This window comes from Gadus morhua, chromosome 20 (assembly GCF_902167405.1).
Source record: "Gadus morhua chromosome 20, gadMor3.0, whole genome shotgun sequence".
Lineage (NCBI taxonomy): Eukaryota > Metazoa > Chordata > Actinopteri > Gadiformes > Gadidae > Gadus > Gadus morhua.
The window spans coordinates 9,086,023-9,102,950 of NC_044067.1; the positions used below are offsets into that span (position 1 = coordinate 9,086,023).

A 16,928-nucleotide genomic window follows, 5' to 3' on the forward strand; every position below is an offset into this window, starting at 1 on the left:
ACTTGCACTCACACATAGCTGACCTTACCTGGTGACGAGAGACACGGGGTAGATCGCCGTTACACCGTAATAATGCTAAAAACGCAGTGGGGTCCGGACGGTGAGCTCCGCAGGTAGGCGATAGTTGCAGATGTCGTTCCGTCTCGGCGCTGTCTGATCGCTACAACCCACCGAGGGCGTTCCCGAGAGGTGGGGGCGTGGTCAGGGCACAGGGGACCAACAGCTGGACTGTGGCTGGCAAGCGCGTATGTGTGCGAACGGTGCGCGTGAGCGAGCGCGCACTCGAGGGATAAGTGTACGTGTGTGCGTGTGTGTGTGTGTGTGTTTGTGTGTGTGTGTGCGTCCGTCCGGTGCGCGTGAGCGAGCGCACACTCGAGGGATATGTGCGTGTGCGTGTGTGTGTGTGTGTGTGTGTGTGCGCGTGTGTGTGTGTGTGTGTGTGCGCGCGCGCTAGTGTGTGCTTGTGTGTGTCTGCATGAAAGTGCGCGCATGTATGAAACTGTAACATAGCTTCTTCTTATCAATACGCAATTGACAATGCGGCAGTTGTTTAGTGTGGAGTGCAGGGCAGCAGCGGTATTTTATGTTGTCCCACCGCAGTGATATGAGAGGTTAATTAGCGTCAACACGATCTCTGACTGAACCTTTTATTCTACGAAGGCGTAAGGATGTATCCTTTGAATGGAAATCTATAACCCGGTGGTGTATTTGTAGACGAGATTTATAACAGCTCTTGCAAGACACACTTCCGTAGGCAATAATTTTGTCTTTACTTCTTCTTCTTTTTTGCCCCAGACAAGAAAGACAATCTCCTAAAGACGACAGGCTGCTTTATGCGGTGAAGAATGGTTAATTGGAGCAGAGGTCGATAGAAAAACAAACTCTGTCTTAACTGTAAATATTTCAGCACACACCTACAGATGAACGAGTATAACGGCAACATGCTGATTCGTCACGATTCTGTTAACAATGATTGAGATGTATTTGGGCTGTTGGTGTATGTTCGGTTCATCCATAAGGCTTCACTAAAATAAAGACGCAGAATAAGCGCAGGATCACGGAGAACTGCAATTGTTTTTCCTCTCGGATAAACAGAGCTGGCAAGCTATCAGGAATCCAACAATTCACATTATAATTATTTGGATGTAGTGCCTGGATAGTACCACAAAGTGGCGATAAAGACACCATTTACGGCCTGTAGGACTTACAAATAGTAGTTTGCTACGTTGCTGGACACACGAAAACACTGATAAAATAAGAATGAATACAATATAAAATCAAACTATCAATCAAAGTATCTATTGCTCTAAGTATATCTGTCTGTCTGTCTGTCTGTCTGTCTGTCTGTCTGTCTGTCTGTCTGTCTGTCTGTCTGTCTGTCTGTAGGTCAGTTCGTTCGTCCCATGGGATACATCACGTGTCACATATGTAGTTTCAAAAATAAATTAAAGCAAAAAACAACGAAGGCTCTCACTTACACAGGGGATCGAACCGCGAAGGCTATCCGAGATATGAGGCAGCGGTTGGGTTCTTTAAGCCATTGAAATATGCTATGTGACCTTTATTTATACAGGTTTGTCTCATGGAGGCCAATAATCTCATCTTCTAAGAGAGGCCTGAATGTGTCATTATTTGTAAAAGGGGAATGGAATAGCGCTTCCGACTTACATCTTCTTCCATTAAACCTTGCTGCCTAGTCTTAATACTGGGACACACGCACACGCACACGCACACGCACACACACACACACACACACACACACACACACACACACACACACACACACACACACACACACACACACATACACCACGAACATCGATGGGGAGGCTGTTCTATTATTAACTTTGACTTTTCCAAGAGACTCGCAATTCTTGTTTGTTTATAGGTCATTCGTGATCGTGAGCAGGTCCCCTAAATACCTGCTCATCACGTTTGGCTGTTGTGGACTACTGGACAGTGTGGTTTGAACCCAAAAACCTTTCATTGCCCATGAAGAACATTACCCCATAGGTCAAGCACATTCTGTTCACTTCCGTTACATCTTCGGCTGGATTGGCGACTGGGCATTCACAATGAGACAGTGCTGGTGCCCGTTTGTTGGGTTTCCTTGTCTTTTCACGTTCTGTGGTTTAACAGATGTTCAGTTACCTTTTCATTGTGTTTGTTGCTGTCCCAGGAAGCTGCCCGGTCAGGTGGGACAAATAGCACAACAAGCAGTGTCGCTACCGTTGCCATGACAGCGGATGTATGACGGTGTGTCTCGGGATGGTTAGTTGTCATACCTGTGGATGAGCTCTCCCCTTTTTCTATGTGTTGTTGTAATGCCACACAGAGGGAAAATATGGAAACGTCAGCAAACCCAGACAGGTCGGTGTAATAGGCTAATTTAGCAGGTTTGCTATTAGCTGTCATCTTGAACGCTTGATTACCGCAGACAGATGTGATGTGTAAGCCAAGGGAAAGCCAGATCCTGAACTGGATCAAATGATGGTAAAAACACAAGGGTTTTTGTAGATATCCCCATTCTCTTTATGTCTTTGCAACTTGCATAGGCCAACTTCCACGGCTAATGAGCCATGTGGGGACTGCATAACTCAGACTATGTACTATTTTCAAGACAAATAAAGTGATTGGTGATCCGCAGGACATTATTAAGCTTCCCGACATTTTCAAGCTCTCATCTCTACCTCGCTGACCTGATCTCCCCTTTCTCCATCCAGAAGACAGAGGCACAGTAACCTAAATAATACCCTTTATACATTATGAATACAATATCCGTTTTCAATCAGCTCTATTTAACACGTGTTATTGGAATGCACATCATGGAAACATTTAATGTGATCTACATTTAATATCTATTGTTCCATTTGCATTCTTCCTTCAGTATAATTTCCAGTGATCATGTTTCTCTCCACTGTAATGCAGAGCTGACATACAGAGCTGATCGAATTCCCAGTTGTCTGTTGTCGCAGCAACTGGATTGTCACAATATGCTGAATTGCCCAAGGTAACCAAAATACCAAACAAACACTATAGGCCTACCTGTAGCACTTACCACCACATTACACGCCCAGTGAGTAGTTGAAGAGCTACCCCTGGATTTCGTAGATACATTTGGTTTTGTTTGATGTAACCTTGTAGGTCTTGTTTAAACAGAGCTCGAACTTGTTTCGTGCTTTACACAAACCAGTTAGTAGAAGCCTACCATTGGAATCCAGAACGCCACTAGAGGGAAGCATAGAACTGTCATAAAAAGCTGCTGCGCTTCAATAAAGGCCACAGACATTTGTTTCATCATAGGAATATAAATTTACTTGATTTGCATCGTAAAATATTTTTTGTACTATTTCTTGAACATTGTGCATATAACCAAGTTATTCTTTCACATTTAGATTGACTTCAATGTTTCTCACATTGATATAAACAAAAAGGTGCATTCACTGTATTGTACAATTGAGAGAAAGGTGCAAAAATTGTAATTCACACATATTGCATGATCAAAATGAATTAAATGTACTTGTGTTAACAACTCCAATTATAATATTACCACACTTCTGTGTGTATTCAGTGTTAATATCCTATCCAAACAAAATTAGCATTTGATTAATATTTCTGTGAAAAAACATGCAGACACTTTGACAAACAGACATGCAGACAGAGAGGCAGACTAAAAGAACACGGAAGAAACCACCAGAAACAAACAACACAACATTTTACATCGACGGTTGCTGGCTGATAAGGCTCTTCGACGGAAACCGAAATCACCCTTTCAATAAGCCATCTCATGGTTGCACATGGTGATGTGCATGCCGCCGCGACAGTGTGCACTCGATCAGGAAACCTACGTACGATTAGGGCTTGAGCCCTTGACAGCTGACAGCTTATTGTTAGCATCGTTAGCCACAACACAACATCACAAAAGCAGCCATTGATAAAGCTTTTCTCAAAGGAGTAAAAAAAACCTGCATAAAGCCATGAAACTTTACAAAAAAACGCACCTATGTAAAGAGTGTTTCCTGGAGGATTAAGCGGTAGAAAGGTGAGTCTTTAAGGCTCTTTGCATGCACGGCCAATGCCAACATGTTAAAGTCTGCTAGATACAATCATTCCAATACTATGGCCCCTTGTGATTAGAGATATAGCTTACTATAGAGGTATAGCAGCATATATAGATATAGATACAGCCATGTGTGCTCAACATGTTGTCAGTCCAGTGAGAGCTGTAATAGTGGACGAGGAAATGGTGTTTGTGTGTTCGTAGCTGCACAGAACTCTAGCAAGGTGAATGCCTGGGTGGAATGGTTAAAGCCATAATGTATTGGAGTGTAGTTCGTCCTTAAATGTGAAGTTACCAGGAAACATGGTTGTGTTTGCAGCCACTTTCTGGTTTTACGTTAAGGACAAATGATTGATCAACTGCAGTGTTGAAAAATGCCACATTAAAGTGTGGCCCACATCAAAGACGACAAGGATAATGGCCATAATAAGAAGTGTAAACTAAACGTGTAAGACTGACCGAAGGATCCCTATGGCACTTCAAGGGTTAAGAAAGTAATCCAAACTTCCATGGGTTCGCCTGTGCAATTGGATTCCTCTGAATGGCACATAACAAATAAGTCAGCTCCTCAAGGTTTCTGCGATCCTTGATGAGTTGCAATGGCAACGGTGTAGCCGATGGCACCGTATGTCTCAGCTCCTACACCGGGAGCCAATTCATTAGGAACGTCATACGTGGAGTCATCAAGCAGGTCGAAAGTCGTGTCGTTGGGTGTCCCGTACCCAGAATGATCAGACGTCTCTCTGCTTGCTTCAGGGCTTTTTAGTCCCTTCTCAGGGCTTTCTACCAGCCTGTTCTCGGGCGACCGAGCCTTGCAGGACAGGCAGAGGAGCATGGAGCAGTCCCAAAGACCCTGGGTCATGCTTGAGGAAAACAACCGCCGGCAGGGGTGACAGAAGCGATAGAAGACCAGCATGAAGAAGATGCCGATGGCGTAGGCGACCAGCAGCTGCAGCAGCAGCAGCGGTGCGCAGACGTAGGTGTAGAAGTCGGTCTTGTACAGGTACCAGAGCGACAGCAGCAAGGCGTTCTCCAGGAAGCGCAGCGTGTAGAACACGGCCATGCGGTACCAGTTGTGCGACTTGTTGATGAGGTCGGGGTCGCTGAGCTTCAGCTGCACCGCCGACCAGCAGAACATGTTGATGCCCGCGTAGAGGAAGGTGAGCAGGCAGAGCACGACGGTGGTCCCCAGCCGGCTCAGGGTCTTCTCGATGTTCTCGGGGAACGGCGAGTGACTCAGCCAGAACAGGACCCAGGGGTAGAAGAAGAAGGCGAGGAAGTTGAGGGACACCACGGGCAGCACCCAGAGCTTGAGCACGGAGCTGAAGAGGACCAGCACCACGACGCGCGTGGCGATCTCAAAGCCGCGCCACATGAAGACGCTGAAGTACGCCATGGGGCTGATGTCCACTTCGTACTCCTCGTATTTGATTTTGATGGCCAGGATGTTGCAGCGAAGGGCTCCGTAGACGATGGATAGCAGGGAGATGACCATCAGAGTGCCTGAGAGGGAGAGAGAGAAGGGTGGGGGCGATGTGTGACATGTATACGAGGACACAGACAACCAAGGTCTGGAAGCCGGGGCTTAAATCGATCAAAGTTAGGAAGCACACACAAGCGCGAAATAAAATGTCCCACAGAGCAGAGTGAACATTGAAAATAGATTTTTTATATATATATATATATATATATATATATATATATATATATATATATATACATACATACATACATACATACATATATTCCATTATTTTATTCACCCCCCCCCCCCCCCCCGCACCCTATTATAAGAGCAGATGTCCAAGTTTGACTCAGTCTAGACCTTAAAGGAGTAAAATGGATCTGGGATATGTTTGGTATGATTACGAGTTGGAATGTTCGTTTGGGAGCAAAAAAGTGCAGATAGACGCATTCTTAAATTGGCAGTTTTTTTGCCGATTCTACGCTATATACTTGGAACGATAGGGGCATGTCTCATGGTAAAATCTAAATTCCCACTCCCAAACGAACATTCCAACTCGTTATCATACTAAACATTTTTCTCCATTACGTAAAACCAGTTGGACTCCCTCAGATAAATAAGAACTGGATAGCTAAAATACCCAAACCGCCTACAACATGCTGAGCAAAAATGACCAGATTCAAAAAGAAATCCGCCAGATCATTAATTCGTCAGTTACATCATAGTATTTAGACTCATGAAAGCACCAGCAGCTTTTTTTCCCCAATATTGCACTTCATACGCCCACGCCTCTGTGGGACAGACTGGGAGTGAGAGAGCTGTGATGGCTGCCATCCCTGTGGACGGAAACAAGACGATAACTGAGACTTTGCGATAATACACTCGCGCTCAATTTCCAACGCTGTCTCTGTCTCTGTCTGACACAAACACACAAAGTGTGAAACACATAATCATCGAGGATGCAACAGACTTGAAATTCCAGCTTCTCCAAAGATAGATTACAAACTTAAGTGTGTCGATTGGCAGGGCAAGATAAGGGTTGTTGGAGGTCGAGTTGGTGGTGGGGCGAAGGCCAGTGGAAGACATACTTTAATTAAATTAAATTAAATTAAATTAATTAAACTGTACCTGCACACACACTTTGAGTGGAACTGCAGATGAGAGCTTTAATTGTGTATGATTCACAATATGCAAGCTGGCCCTGAAGTTCATGAAAAGCATGAGGAGGGCTACAACAGCTTCACTGTTTAATACTTTTAAGGTCTTGCCACTGCAAATTCAGGTTCTGAACTGCCTGTAGGCATCAGTGTATTAACGCACACACAAAAACTTATTCAAACATAATTACGTGGGCAAATAGAGAGGCAACATCCAAACATAGAGGGATCAGTCTCATTACACGACTATCATTGTCAACAACTTAACTGAAGAAGGCAAAATAACAATGGAAGCAGAATGGCAGGAGATGAAAGTAGATAGGGCGAGGTTGAACCGGGAAGCGCAGACAATGGAAGGTGGAATAAACATTAGGGCGAACATTAAGACATCCACAGAGAGCCCCGCTCACCTCTCCCCACGGACATTCCTCGCTGCAGGACGCAGATGTAGAGCTGCAACGTGAGCTGAGGGGCGGAGCCCAGGAAGGCCTGGATGACGGAGGTGCGGGCGAAGGCTGCCCTGTGGGTGAAGAGTTTGCCCTCCGCCTGACCAACGTGGCGCTCCACCTCCTCCGCCGGCCCCCCACGGGGGATCTGCTTCTTCTTGGTGATGCTGACGTAGGGCTCCTCCACGACGCCCACGCTGCCATAGATGCAGAAGGCCTCCAAACACCTGCGAGCACAGAGGCACCATGGGAGATGGAGTTTAGCTGGGCACACAATGAGCAGCATTGTTTTTCTCCTTTTGTTGCGCTAATCAATGAGGCTGCTGAACCATACAATGAGACTTTTCAGAGACACACACACACAGACACACACACACAGATATTTCCCCAACGAATGCTCATAGTCTAAATAGGGCATTCTATGTCTGAAAGCCACAATGGATTAAGAAGTCATGGCAACCAACCAAACTAGCAGCAGTAACTTCAAAATACATTATCAAAGGCTATATAGATGAACCAGAATCTAACACAATTACAAATAGCTTTTTATTAAAAGGCTCCTTTTCACCTCTGGAGAACGATAGCTAAAAGGTTTTCCGTGAGCGAACGCAGAATGGAAAGCACTAAAGTGACTTATGCGGGCGGAAAGCCAAGATCTGAGGAATTGTTGTCAGGGGATTGTGGAGGTTCTGATCAATAGCCCCAATAAAACACAGCAAGGGAGGGATCTTAGAAACAGGGAAAGGGTGCGAGACAGACTGTTTAGCAGTGTGAACTACATAGAGCAGTATTGTTACAGTAGTTCTGGCTTTACTGAGCGAGACTGCAAATTAGATCTCCAAACACGGATGCAACACTTACTCTTGTTTGTCAAGATAGGATCAACCAGCTGGTTTATTATAATAACCTAAGCAAAATGATCTGCTTTACAAGAAGTAATAAAACATCCGAAGAAAATTGTCCAAGCCGTTCTTTTATCTGTTATTGACTATGGTGATATTTTATATATGCATGCAAATTCATCATCTCTGAAAATGCTAGATTCTGTGTACCATGCAGCATTACGGTTTGTCTCAAACTCTGGCTTCCAAACACACCATTGTAAATTGTATGAGAAAGTTGGTCTGTCTTCCTCATACATCCGTAGGATGGAACACTGGTATATGTTTCTTTATAAGGCAATTTTGCACAATCTGCCTCCGTATTTGTGTTCTCTAATGGTTCCTAAAACAAACAGTGCTCGTATCACTCGGTCTAGCAGTTTGATTATGTATAACGTTCCTCGGACTCGCACTACGTTTGGTGAAAGTGCTTTTAAATCTTTTGCCCCGTCATCATTGTGTAAGCTACAGGAACACCTTAAACTGGAATCCCTAATCACCCTGAACAATTACAAAAGCAGGATCAAGGACTATTTAAACCACAAACTGAACACTGACTTACTGCCAATTAGATTGATGCTTTGTGACTTTTTATTGTGTTTTGTGTCTTGTTTTTAGTGTGAAATTTTGTGTTTTTGTTGTTTTTAATGTGAAACTTTAAATGTTTGTATGCTGCCTTCTTGGCCAGGACTCTCTTGAAAAAGAGATTTTGAATCTCAATAAGAATATTCCTGGAAAAATAAAAGGTTAATAAAATAAATAAATAAATAAATAAAATAAAAATAACCAAAAAGCCTCCGAACCAAGGCGAGTTCCAGCTATGTATATGTGAGTGAGTGAGTGAGTGAGTGAGTGAGTGAGTGAGTGAGTGAGTGAGTGAGTGAGTGAGTGAGTGAGTGAGTAAGAGTATGAGTGAGTGAGTGAGTGGCTTTGAATACAGTGTAGACAGCAGAACCCATGTTGGAGTAGTCCCGGTCGTGACCCACTAAGGACACCTTACATTAGCATCAAAATGTTTGAAGTACACTGATGGCCCAGGCCCAAGGGTGGACATCGCAGTGGGGAAGTTCAAAGCCAAAGGGACATCACTTGTGTACTCTGTAAACAGGAAGCCTGACTTGCCAAGAGACGGACGTTCCCCAACACAGTTGTGTTTTGAAAGATAAGGAACTGCAAGCGACACATGTGCTATTCTTAGATCGGGGGGAGCCAACAGGGAGACGATCCACCACACTAATCGTTACATTGCACGCATGAGGGGATGGATATGGCCGGGGTCGGCCCAGCCAGGTCCCCATAACAATACAGAGAGGGCCAATGTCAACAAGAACCCCTAAAGAATATCTTACTTGAATAAATTAAATATATAAGTGGTGATGTTCATACGATCATTAGCTGCACGCACTTGAGTCATGTACTTTTGATGGCTGGATGCCTTGTTGTTTTTTATCAGTTGCTGGGTAGATGTTTACCTTCCGAGGCTGATTCTCATGAATAAATATGCTTATGAAAAGCATGTTTCACAGTTCGGCACTATGACTCCCACATTAAATATGTACAGTCCATTAATGTACAATATATGTATACACAAATTACATGAAGGCCTACTGTACACGGACAGTGAGAACCTCTCTATGTTGGCTTAGACTCAGATTCCGATGGAGCATATGGTCAAGCCAGTTCTGTGCTTATTTAGGGAAGGATCAGGTCTAGTATAGAATGGGTTTACTGTCCTGAGCTCGAGAAATAGTCCGAGGTTTAGCCGTCGGCTTACACCCACTGGTTCGTTTTATCGTACACTTGGCTTGATGGCTGGGACCATGCGAACCATGTATGTAAGCCATAGAGCAGTGATGAAGAAATGAAGAGATAATCAAGGAAGGCGCTCAGATCAGTTGTGAGTTGTGATTAACACCGCAGGCAACTCCGTCTGTCGACATACTGGGGCTAAAATGAATCAATGAGATCGACTTACAAGTGGCGTTTATTTTAAGAGTAGGTTTTAATGTATTCATGAATTGAACCTAGCAATCTAATTGTAAGGGTTGTGGTTGAGCGAGGATGACGGGTTGGGTTGTAATTATGAACTGCCATTCATACTTCGACGAGCAGAGTAAATTGATAACACTATTATTAAAAGGAAAGGCACGGCTAAACAATATCCCAGTGAAACGGTACCAACGGTTGCGCAATGCATTCACAAAAGCAAACACCAAAGGAATGTCTCTGGATAACATGTTTTCGATTAAATCGACTATTTACTCGAAGGCGTAGACAGTTAGGCATAGACAGTCAGTGGTAGCCTACTGCAGCACTTATGATTTATGTGCACAAAGACGATATGGACAAGAGTGGAATATATGACTGAGTAGCCTACTAACCTAACGATGGGTCCAAGCTGAAGAAGGTGTAGGAACAGCACAAGTGGTCGGTCCCTGTTAAGGTCCCGATGGATGAACGTGAGGGTCAGTTGTACGAGCACAGACGCGAGAAGCGTAAACAGGAGAGTGAGTCCTTGCCAGATTTGATCACCGGCTGAGCGATATGTGGAGCTGAGGTAGAGAGCTGCCGTGGTCTCGGCCGTGAAGAGAGACACAGAGACAAATATGGAACTGGGGAAACGCATTCTCACTCACTCCGCCATCGGGGAAATCAGTGCGCTGCTTTTCTCGACACAAGGAGATCCATAACACCAAGCGTTCGGCAGAAGATACGATGGTGTTGTGCTGTCCTCACGCCGCAGCACACAACAGGATGTTTTCTCAGCCCTGCCGTTTCACGGATGGCCTATGGGGGGCGCAGTGCGCCTATGGGGTAACAATGCTCCCATTGCGCACGTGTGAATGAATGTGTACAAACACCCACGCACACACAGCCGAGCGCACGCACACTATTTATTTCATAATGAAATGCAACTGATTGAAGCAAATACATTCACAACATCGAATTTATTCATCTTAATTACGCAAGATGCAGCTAAAAAAACAACAACACAGCACATGTTTAGGATATAAATAGGCTATGCTCTTTCTGACAATGCACACAGCAGGCCCGAATAGCATTGGGAAACTGTTTATTAAAACAGATTCGCTATTATAACTTTCCAAACGCCAACTAGTATTAAAAGAAAAACATATCCCGGCTAGAAATTAAATATGTTATACATAATTTTCTTCTGTAGCAGAGGGCCTGAGCAGTTTCAGACCCTCCCCAGGGGGCTACTAGGGAAAGGGGGGCACAGTTGCACCCCCTCTGTTAGGCAGTTTGACCTTACATCAGAGGTGGGAAATATTTACACAAATATTTTCCAAGCAGATATATACCTAAGGGTCACTGCTTTCTCGTGACCGGTTCATGCCAGGCAAAAGGTTAACAACAAAGAGGAACTAGATAATAGGGTTAATTTAACAGTAAGTAACGGTGCAATATCTGTTAACATGTTTAGTTTGAATTTAACACTACAAATCCGCCTGGAGTAAGTATGTTTCTCTTGACTCTCTGTTACTAATTATTATACTTAGTAATAATAATACTTCATAATGATAATGACCTGTATTATATTACAGGCCATCTGAAATTATGGACTATATTCTTATTCCGTGGATTTATTTCATTCATAGATTATGGTATGATTGTGTTTGTATGAAATTATATGTTTTTAACTATATACACTATGTATTTATAACGTTCCTAAATATTTAATGCATTCTATTACGAGAAGTAAAAACACAAATGGGTGGAGTCTGTTAACTGAATGTCACATGACTTGGGCCATTTACACAAAGATGCTGAAAAGCGGGAATTCTGATTGGTCGGGCTGCAGGAGATCCACCAGGAAACAGACGGTACCCGATAACCCCTCAAACAGGCTGTAACTACGGGTTACCGAGCACGAGCCTGCCTTAAACTCCTTCGAGAACAGGAATTCAGCAAACCTTGAAGGAGAAAACGCAGTTTTAGAGACACATGTGATATGAACTATATAGTGTTAAAGGTGCTGTATAGTTCAGTTTTAACAACAACATTTGAGTGTAATTTTCTAGAAATATATATATATAAAAAAAAAAAAGTAAGTGAACTTTCTTAAATCTTAGAATCAGTGGAAAACATGTGATTTCAGTGGAGAGCATTGTGCAACTTCACTGAATCCCGTGTGCCTTGCCTCTGAGCGCGGTAGATGTATTTGGAGTTCCCAGTGAGCCGGTAGAGCATGAGGAAGACGTAGGCGCTGCCGGCCACTCCGTGACAAATCCCTGGTCCCTTCTTCAGCAGGCCCTTCTGCCACACCAGCTCCCCGCTGCGGATGCACGTGTCCAGGTACTGGGGCTTGTTGTTGACCAGATAGGCTTTAGCAAACAGGTACGCCACGCCTGGGCCGAGAGGTCATCCGTTACGGACTTCCCCACACACACACACACACACACTATGGAAATTGCTTTATGCGTTTTGCACAATGTAAAATTTATTATAATCATTTATAGTGCCTTTGAATAATCTCAATTCCCTTACAAAGCTGAATGAATAATGCATGCACACACGTGGCATATATGTGTGCTACCCGTGTGTAGCATGTCGTGTGTACTAGCAGGCCGTGTGTGTGTGTGTGTGTGTGTGTGTGTGTGTGTGTGTGTGTGTGTGTGTGTGTGTGTGTGTGTGTGTGTGTGTGTGTGTGTGTGTGTGTTACCCGGGGCGCCATGGCACCAGTGCACCAGTTGGTTCTCCCTCTGGATGATGGCTCCCAGCTCGGCGGGCCAGTTGCAGTTCTGCTCCTGGGTCATGAGGAAGTCCACGCTCTGCCACACCAGGTCCCTCTCAGGCCGGCTGAGCACCTCGTGGTGGCTCAGCAGCATCTGGAGCACAGCGGAGAGGCCGTGCGCTGCACCTATTGGGAGACACCACCCGGGGCGGGCTGGGAGTTGAGGTTTCCTCATTCCCACACGTACTCGTCTCATGAACCTGGCCCCCCTGGTCTTAACTGGGGTGCTTCAAATGGGCAGTATGAGCGAGATAGAGCTCTGTTACATGCTTTAGATATTGTTTCGTCCGAATCTTTGTTACAAATATCAATACTCAATCTCCTTGTCTTTTTTATTTATTATTGTTGCCCTGTCCCGATTCCTCTTGCTCCAGGGACTGTTTACGCGCGTACGCAGCTCATAGGGAGTAAGAGAATGTAAAATGTCTTGCCACCTGGAAGATGCTACGATTCATCCAGAAGGACAAGATGCCAGAAGGACAAGAGACGGAATCCATGAGCGTTCAACCGGTTATTCTGTGGAACATTAGCTTGCTATATACCTGCTGTATTCGGTTGTATCTATTCACACCATTGTTTGGCATAATCTCCAAAGAAATGAATTGAGCCTGCTGTCGAGTTAATAAAGAGCTACATAACCCACCTCCACTCGAAGAGGAAAGATAAGAAAGGGATTAAAAACTGACATACAAACTGCAAACAGAAGAATGTACTGTAAGGAGTAAAAATAAATGATTGTGTTGAAATTTCCATGCAAGAAACCTTTGCTAATCATTGTTCTTTCTTTACAGGCAGGTATCGAATTTTGTAATAAAAAATATTAGTAATTAAAGTCATATATACATCAACATCACTGCCTATTCATTTTAAGTATTGTATATTTGTTGTCACTTCCTCTATGTTGTCATTTAAACTGTTGCTGCATCCATGCACAGGTTAGTTTGGGAAATTGGTGCTATGCTTACAATAGACCTTATGTTGGTGCGATCGTTACAGAGCTCCAATTCTGATGACTGTCCACATCTGATGCTATCAAGGAAAATTGAAGTTAGATTCAAACCACAAAATGGACCGTTCCCATAGCCACATATCTCCTCTTAAAAATGTCATGTGTATGTCAATTTATGTGTAGCCAAATTCTCATTCAGATAGAAGGCCTATAATAAAAAAAACACGAAAACAGTTCATAAAATGCTTATAAAGACTAAGCTAATAATGGTATAATTTGAAGCCAGCATGTATCTTAAAAGCAGCTGACTTACCTAGGTATTCTGTTCCATAATATGAGTACATTAGCGGAAAGGGTTTTCTCTTTTTCTTTGCATATTGTTTTCCAGAATCAATGATGGCGTGGCATATAGCTTTAATTTGTTCCTTTCTAAGAATCTGGAGAAGAGAAGAATTTAGAGAAATCATTAGCATCAATGGACCTTGGAAACTCAAAATAAAGCAAAAAAAAATGAAAATGTGTTGATTTGAGAGCTGACCTCGAAGCCAAGCTTCTGTTTGAGAACGAGGGCAGCACACAGGTAACCCGTCCGGCCTGCGAACAGTTCATCTGAGCCACACTCAAGGAAATTAATGGGCGCGCAAACCTCCCACAGGTTACAAAATTTGGCCAGGGGTTTAACAAACTCAGCCAGCCCCATGGCTTTATAGATCATCGCTGCCACCGCGTAAATCCCAGCCCCGCCGAGAAGAAAGGCGGCCCGCGTGTTTACGTCTCGGTCGGCGTCCACGTGTCTGACGGAGGCGTCGATGATTCGCTTCGCTGTCTCGAGATACGCATCTCTCTGCTCGGAAAACAACGCGCATTCAGCGACATGGAATAACATGTACGCCACACCCGCAGGACCGTCGTACAGCCCGCCGTCGTAGTCGCCAGGGTCGAGAGGAACCTGTTTCAGGATGATATCCACAGTGGCAGTGACCGTGGACACGATGGCCGCGGTGCCTCGGCTTGAGTGCAGCGCACCTTTGTAGTCGGAGAAGGGGTTGAGAAAACATAGGTTGTCTTCCATCACCGTCGATCACACCACGATGGCTCCCCCGCAAATGTTGCAATATTCGCTCTAGTGGAAAGATAAACTTAGGTTCCTTCTTTATCCAATCCCGTTGCTCCTGATTGGGGGTTTCGATGGCACTTAAAGGGCCCCCAGAAATAAATTGCATTACCTCCGCATGAATTGCCTTTGATCCATTAATCCATGATTGTAATAGATGTTGCTGAATAGTTCAACATTGACATTTAAAGAATAAATCAGAATAAAAAGCATATTGGCCCATATGTCGAGTAGAGTCATAGCCTATGAACCCAATTCCCTTATTATGCTACCTGCTGCAAAAGCCTAACTCATAAAGTTATATTATATTATATTACTTACTGTTATATTAATCTAAATCTATTTTAGTTCCACCATCTGTACAAATACACATTTTATTGAAACAGTGTCGCCAGCCAGTAGATGGTGTCAGACGGTCACCAGTAGCTCTCCTTGGTGCTGAATCCAGGGGCGGAGCAGCGAAACGCACCAACCACTTTCCCTCCTTAGTTATCCCTCAGAAATAATACTTTATTGAGATGACAGATAATTCAAAACCTTTAAACTGGCAATGAAGCACCTCTCATCTTGAATCCCTTTGTTAGGGTTGGTGATGGTAGGGTTCAATGTTGCGCTGAAGTTAACTCCTTAGCTATGCCCCTTACTTATTAATGTTCTTATTAAAGCTATAGTGCTGCATTTTGTGCACTTGAAGCAAAGTGTACAAAATGCTCCAATAATAAATTATCATAAATGATCCATTTCATTTATTAGTGTTTCAACGTTGCTTGTTATTGTTTGAGGAAATTAAAAAAATCATGGATAATTATTCACTAAAGTTCTGTTCCTATTTTACTGTCCCACAAAGGTAACTCACTTTGCAGCAAGGCATGAAAATAGTAGTATAATGATTAGAGTACAAGGCTTAGAGTACAGTGATAGGTATACTAAAAGGTTAAGTGTGAGTTATAAAGTTTAAGGTTAGGGATTCCGATTGGATTTGAGTGGTTCTTTTAAGGTTCTGAAGATTGGTATAAGGGTTAGAGTTTCCTATTATAGTCGCACTATAGGGTTTGGTTTTTGGTTCTATAGTTTGCTATAGTGGGGTTTGGATTTCTCATTAGAGTCAGGATATATGGTTGGGTTTTTGGATCAAGACTTTGGTACAAGGGTTAGGGTTTTACTACCAGTATGAATACAAGTGAGACAGACCTTACCTATATATATATATATATATATATATATATATATATATATATATATATATATATATATATATATATATATATATATATATATATATATATATATATATATGACTGGGGATAGGATAGGTTAATTCACTTGAGGTGGTAAAGAGTGGTTATGTTTTTAAACTGTTTATTCTCTTGCCAGATGGACTAGAAGGACTAAGTTACTTTATTTTGAGATGCCCCTGGAATCCCCATGTTTGTTTCTAGTGTAAAGCAAGCTAAAAAAAAATTGACTTTATTTTTTTCAAAAAAAGTTACGATTCGGGGCTAATTCAATAATATCCGGGGCTTTAGTGAAACAGCCTAGTGACGCCACTGTTTACTACCATAGGGACAGGTTTTAGGGTTTGGTGAGGGTTTCTATCTCTCCCTCTCTGTTGATGCGTAATATGTCTTGCGACACAAATTCATCCGATCACTCGAAAACCCTAACCAATCAGATTGCTCGAAAATCCAAGCTAATCAGATATCTCAGAAAATTAACCCCCCAAGCTAAACGGGTCCCACAACACAACTTCAAGTGAATCTGCAGAAGAATGGGAGGGTTCTTGATGTTTGATGGGCTGCCAGCATGCTTCAGAACGGTGAAGGCTGAATGGAACATTCTGCTGCCTCTTGAGATGCCTGGGATGAGAACGACAAAGCTATGTACAGGGGCCTGATGGAAAAATTGAGACACATGAGTTCCTATCTGGTTTAGAATTCATGTATTATGCATCAGAGGAAATCGCAACTTTTTCACCCACCTTGCAAGAAAGAGGAATGACACTCAAAAAGCTGATGTTTAAGAGAGTCTGAGAAAAAACATTCAACTAATTTTTTCAATTCTACTCCAGGTGAAAAAAGGCAGGCAGCTGCACAGTGTAGT

The 16,928-nt window shown here is 43.3% G+C and overlaps 3 protein-coding genes across 5 annotated transcripts in view; all 3 read right to left on the reverse strand.

Moving 5' to 3' along the window:
- The window catches only part of sytl5 (synaptotagmin-like 5), a 30,842-nt gene extending 30,663 nt beyond the window's left edge, over positions 1–179 (reverse strand). For both annotated transcript variants that reach the window (XM_030343472.1, XM_030343470.1), the window contains exon 1: positions 29–179. The gene's annotated coding sequence lies outside the window, so the exon portion shown is untranslated. The remainder of the gene's footprint in view (positions 1–28) is intronic.
- A 3,113-nt stretch (positions 180–3,292) lies between these two features.
- xk (X-linked Kx blood group (McLeod syndrome)) lies at positions 3,293–10,846 on the reverse strand. 2 transcript variants are annotated; one of them, XM_030343344.1, is made up of 3 exons: positions 10,391–10,846; positions 7,093–7,355; positions 3,293–5,563 (listed from the first exon to the last, which is right to left on the reverse strand). In XM_030343344.1, the coding sequence occupies exons 1-3, from the start codon at positions 10,633–10,635 to the stop codon at positions 4,629–4,631; spliced, it is 1,443 nt and encodes a 480-aa protein (XP_030199204.1). In that variant the 5' UTR covers positions 10,636–10,846; the 3' UTR covers positions 3,293–4,628. The 2 variants fall into 2 exon arrangements, with proteins under 2 accessions (XP_030199204.1, XP_030199205.1); XM_030343345.1 differs by having other exon boundaries at positions 10,646–10,787.
- A 92-nt stretch (positions 10,847–10,938) lies between these two features.
- LOC115533103 (lanC-like protein 3) lies at positions 10,939–15,998 on the reverse strand. Its single transcript, XM_030343346.1, has 5 exons — positions 14,253–15,998; positions 14,028–14,151; positions 12,694–12,891; positions 12,172–12,379; positions 10,939–11,944 (listed from the first exon to the last, which is right to left on the reverse strand). Exons 1-5 carry the CDS (start codon positions 14,784–14,786, stop codon positions 11,785–11,787), a joined length of 1,224 nt encoding a protein of 407 aa, XP_030199206.1. The 5' UTR covers positions 14,787–15,998; the 3' UTR covers positions 10,939–11,784.
- Between the last annotated feature and the right edge of the window lie 930 nt (positions 15,999–16,928).

Excerpts from the sequence above, each read along its gene's own strand:
- xk (XM_030343344.1), bottom strand. The coding sequence starts at position 10,635 with ATGCGTTTCCCCAGTTCCATATTTGTCTCTGTGTCTCTCTTCACGGCC. Across the intron at positions 7,356-10,390 it reads CAGCTTGGACCCATCGTTAG|GTGTTTGGAGGCCTTCTGCA; the intron begins GTTAGTAGGCTA and ends CTGTGCTCGCAG. Across the intron at positions 5,564-7,092 it reads AGGAATGTCCGTGGGGAGAG|GCACTCTGATGGTCATCTCC; the intron begins GTGAGCGGGGCT and ends TCTCCCTCTCAG.
- LOC115533103 (XM_030343346.1), bottom strand. The coding sequence starts at position 14,786 with ATGGAAGACAACCTATGTTTTCTCAACCCCTTCTCCGACTACAAAGGT. Across the intron at positions 12,892-14,027 it reads TTATGGAACAGAATACCTAG|GTGCAGCGCACGGCCTCTCC; the intron begins GTAAGTCAGCTG and ends GTCTCCCAATAG. Across the intron at positions 11,945-12,171 it reads TACATCTACCGCGCTCAGAG|GTTTGCTGAATTCCTGTTCT; the intron begins GCAAGGCACACG and ends TTCTCCTTCAAG.